At 34.4% G+C, this 4,447-nt stretch overlaps 1 protein-coding gene across 1 annotated transcript; it reads right to left on the reverse strand.

Annotated features, from left to right (window-relative positions):
* Positions 1-2,000: 2,000 nt before the first annotated feature.
* On the reverse strand, positions 2,001-4,033 carry LOC121782393. Its single transcript, XM_042180208.1, has 2 exons — positions 3,707-4,033; positions 2,001-2,345 (listed from the first exon to the last, which is right to left on the reverse strand). The coding sequence occupies exons 1-2, from the start codon at positions 3,894-3,896 to the stop codon at positions 2,137-2,139; spliced, it is 399 nt and encodes a 132-aa protein (XP_042036142.1). The 5' UTR covers positions 3,897-4,033; the 3' UTR covers positions 2,001-2,136.
* Between the last annotated feature and the right edge of the window lie 414 nt (positions 4,034-4,447).

Here is a 4,447-nt window from a genome sequence, read left to right on the forward strand (position 1 = left end):
ATTGCCTTTAAATATAAACTGTATATGAAAACTTGTCAATACGTGATCAATAATTGGTGGGTGCGAGGGCCATATCATGCATCAAGGGATGACAATAAGTACAGTATTATCAGATAATATATTTTTGAGTAAATCTCAAAATTGGTCTTGAATATATACTCATTTTATTATTTTGGTCCTAACTTTATCTTTTCAATTTTTTATCCTTACATTTCAAATCGGATCACAATTGGTCCCCTCGTTAACAATTCCGTTAATATTTAACGGTCAGCGATTTTAATCACAATTTTGACCAACTTAAGCAATTTTTAATTATTTAATCATCAAAAATATTTTTTAAATAAAATCATAAATTATTTATTCCAAATCATAAATTATTTATTCCAATTTTCAACAAAGTCTCGCTCTCTAATTCAAGTCCACCTTTAAATCATAGAAAAATCATCAAGATCAAATTTTTATCGCAATCCCTCTTCAAACTCCGCCAAATTGCCACATTCCGCTGCAGTCAAATAAGTTCCACAATAAATGGAGCACAGCCCACTGCCGCCACTACCGAGCCCATTCAACCCGGCCGCGGACCCGACCCGATCGGCCCTCTTCAACTGGTCCGATTTCTTGGATTTCGACGTCGACGAAGCCCTCAGCACCCCTTTCGCCTTCTCCGACCACATCCAACAGTCGGAGAGCCTGGGCCGGGTCAGGAAGCGGGACCCGAGATTGTTGTGCCCCAGTTTCGTGGCGGGCGTGGTCCCGTGCGCGTGCCCTGAACTGGACAAGAAATTGGAGGAGGAGGAGTCCGCTCTCCCGGGAAGAAGCGGAGGAAGAAGATGAAAGTGGCAGAGTTTTGAACCCTACTGAATGAATCGACTGTTAAAAATTGGTATAAATAATTTATGATTTTATTTAAAAAAATAATTTTGATGATTAAATAATTAAAAATTGCTTAAGTTGGTCAAAATTGTAATTAAAATTACTGACTATTAAATATTAACGGAATTGTTAACGGATGACCAATTGTAATCCGATTTAAAATTTATTTGACTAAAAAATTTAAAAAATAAAATTTATGACCAAAATGATAAAATGAGCATATATTCAGTACCAACTATGACATTTACTCTATATTTTTTCAATGAACTATACTCCATTATTTTTGTAGGAATAACCGAATAAATATAGTGTGTTTAGTGATCCAGGACAGGTTAGTGCATGTGAGGAGTGAGGAGTGAGGAGATGATGTATTTTCTTTTGTATTTTGGTAATTGGTGCATTCACAAAAGGCAATGTTTGCTGAGATAGCCATTAGCTGGCTGCCAATAATATTATTCATGATAAATAAATAAGTTGTTTTTTTTCATGTTATTGTTTAATCGAATATCCACCTCATTTTACTTATCGTTTGACTTACACTTTTGGCGCCAAACATTTTTCCCTGGCTATGATTGAAATTTTATCAAAATTGAAGCAATAAATTAAAAACGCTAAAAGTCCAAGGCTACACAAAAATAATTCAAGATCGATCTTATTAATTAAAAATTTGAAAGTTTAGATTATATAAAAATTATATCAAAGCTGAGACTACTAATTAAAAATGTTGAAAGATAATTAATCCTAAAATATTTTATAGTGGAGTAAAATTTGAGTATTGTGAGATTTACTTATATTCGCCCTGAATTCCATAGTTTGGTTTTATTTTGAGCCCAAACTATGGAATTCAAGCTAGTGGGCTGTTTAAGCAGATTGAGACAGGCTAAGCATTTTAAGTATTCTTTAGTTTGGATGCATTTTATTCATGCTAGTAGGCATTTTGGTGCAGGTATGGAAGAATAAGAGAATCACAATAAATAAACAATTCATTAAAAAGTTAGTAAAAAAGTAGTATAAAAAATATGTATACCGTTGAAAAAAAACAGACTAATCTGATGATAGGTTGGAAGGGAACCAACAAGATGTTTATAGGTTATTTAAGCAAAAAGGCCATTTTCCCTCCTTAGCCATTCAATTTCTAAATTTTAAACGTAAATCAATGCTTTCAGGTTTCAGCTAATTACATCAAGTTCTCATCAACATACATCTTAATAACACACTGTCAAGTAAAGATAAAAACCAAAGGGAATCCAGCACATAACTAAATCAACTGGTTTGTTTCATTTTAAAAGCAGGATGGATAATCCGGTTGGAAGAGTCGAAGGCATCGATTCTGGCCATATATTCCTTCAACCTATTCAAGACGACAGGCATTGCTGAGGCATTACTTGAGATTTTCTGTTTTAGTAGTTGTAGCTTCTCAGCTTCGTCTGAATCTGCCATTACTGGAAGGCCCGCGGTATCTCTCATCAGACCTGCGCAAGCAAGAAAATCTTAGGAATGAAGAACAATGATGAAGAAAATTCTAATATTCAGATGAGGAAGACATAAGCCATAAAGCCGCATACACATGTAAAATGCTTTAGTTGACCCAGAATTTACCCATGGCATGTATGAGCAATATATCAACGGATGCAATTATGATCATATATTTTCAATGAAGATGTTGCAACAGGTCTCTCGAGATCAAGGATAATATTGACACACAAAACTCATGCTTACGGGACCAGAAAATTGCTATATACCGTAAGCTGATCAAAGGTGGAGAGCATCACCTACACTCCTATTGTGAATCTCATTTCAAATGCCATACATGTGACATTGACCAAAATTATGATGCAAAAGAGGGAACAGATAGGTCAGTTGGAACATCAACTGCAAATTTCATAATAATCTTCTATCTACAGCAAATAATTTATTACAATTGTGTTCTTGGAGATTATGTATTTAAACTCTCAAGAGAGCTAGTTCAAATAAGAGACCCGTGCATAGAATCTGCAGATGGTATATGCTTCTTGTGTCTCTTTTATGTAAAAGCAAAGAAGTTTATAAGAAGAGTGGGGGAGAACAGCCCAACCCTATGAAATCACGACACAAAAAGACAACGATGCTCTACTGAAGTAAAGAATACTTTACGAAAGAATTCTCTAATGCAAGAAATTAAATAACTCTGTAGACTTGTTCAACATCACCAGAGCTTACAAACAAATAAATCCGAAGCTGAAAAAAATTAAGCCTAAGACCAAGAGAAAAAGATAACACAAAGGCCTAGCCAGTAGCAATTTCTAACAGTTTCTGCAGCAAACAATTCGTTACAATTATTTTCTTGCATATTATACATTTAAATTCACTCCTAAAAAGATCTACTTGAAATATTATAGAGGTTGCTATTAACAAGCTATTGTAAGAGAAATAGTAGCATTCTTCACAAATATATGATATATTATATTTAGTGGAGTGTGAATGTGAATGTGAATGTGAATGTGAATGTGTTATTGTCTTCTTTACATTTCACCAGTAAACAATTGATGAATCAACATACTTTTGGTCACTGAAAATAATCAAAGAAAAATAAGACATAACAAAGTATTACAGAGAAAACTTCAATAACACCAAAACCTCTAAAACAACAGCCAGAATCAGTGTTATAGTCATTAAATCTTCAATAACACCAAATTAAAGTCTTTTTGCAGCAAAACAGAACTCATTAGTCTAATTGTTTTTAAATTTTCAGAAGCAGAACTCCCACATCTAACATGAGCTTCTAAAAGCAAATGAAAACATTTGAATTAACTGATAGGTTTACTATATACGAAGAAATAATTCACGTCCATACCTGGAAGAAGTAGCCTTTGCGATTCAAGGAGAGAAGAGATAGTGGAGCTAAGTTGTCCCGAAAGATTAGTTCGGTAGTCGAGTAATTTTTGAGCTATTTCCTCTAATTCTTCTTCTAGTTTCAACACTTCTTGTTCATCTGCGGCCAATTGGGGGACCGGGCCACCATCTCTTCCCGGTTGGGACGACATTAGGGTTTTGAGGGGGTCAAATCCGGTAGCTCGTGCGTGAATGTTTGCAGGCAGCTGCAGAGACAAATTTGGGGATTAGGGTTCAACAAGTTGAAAAGTTGAACAAATTGTTATTTTCCCGCCAAAAATACAATCTTTATCACAATTTCAGCCAATGTATGTACGTCTTGCTTCAAGTAGTTTATATACTCCGAGGAATTAGCCTTTACTCCGTAAGACCATCCACCATAGGAATAGCCCCAGTAATAGCTCAGCCATAGTCTAGCCACTGCCACATCATCAGCACTAAAAATCCTCCTGCCACATCATCAAAACAAGCAAATAGCCCAGCAATAGCCCAGCCACATAATATCCACATCACTATTAACAAATATATACAAAATGAAATAATTAACAATCACACAATATACGAAATTTAATTTACGAGACATATACGGGAAAAATTTAATAATATTATTAAAATTTAAAAAAGTACAATAATTTAAAAAAATACATTAATTAAAAAAAATACAATAATAAAAAGGAGTGCCAATTCACTCCTCGTCTCCGTC

This window comes from Salvia splendens, chromosome 20 (assembly GCF_004379255.2).
Source record: "Salvia splendens isolate huo1 chromosome 20, SspV2, whole genome shotgun sequence".
In the NCBI taxonomy this organism is placed as follows: Eukaryota; Viridiplantae; Streptophyta; class Magnoliopsida; order Lamiales; family Lamiaceae; genus Salvia; species Salvia splendens.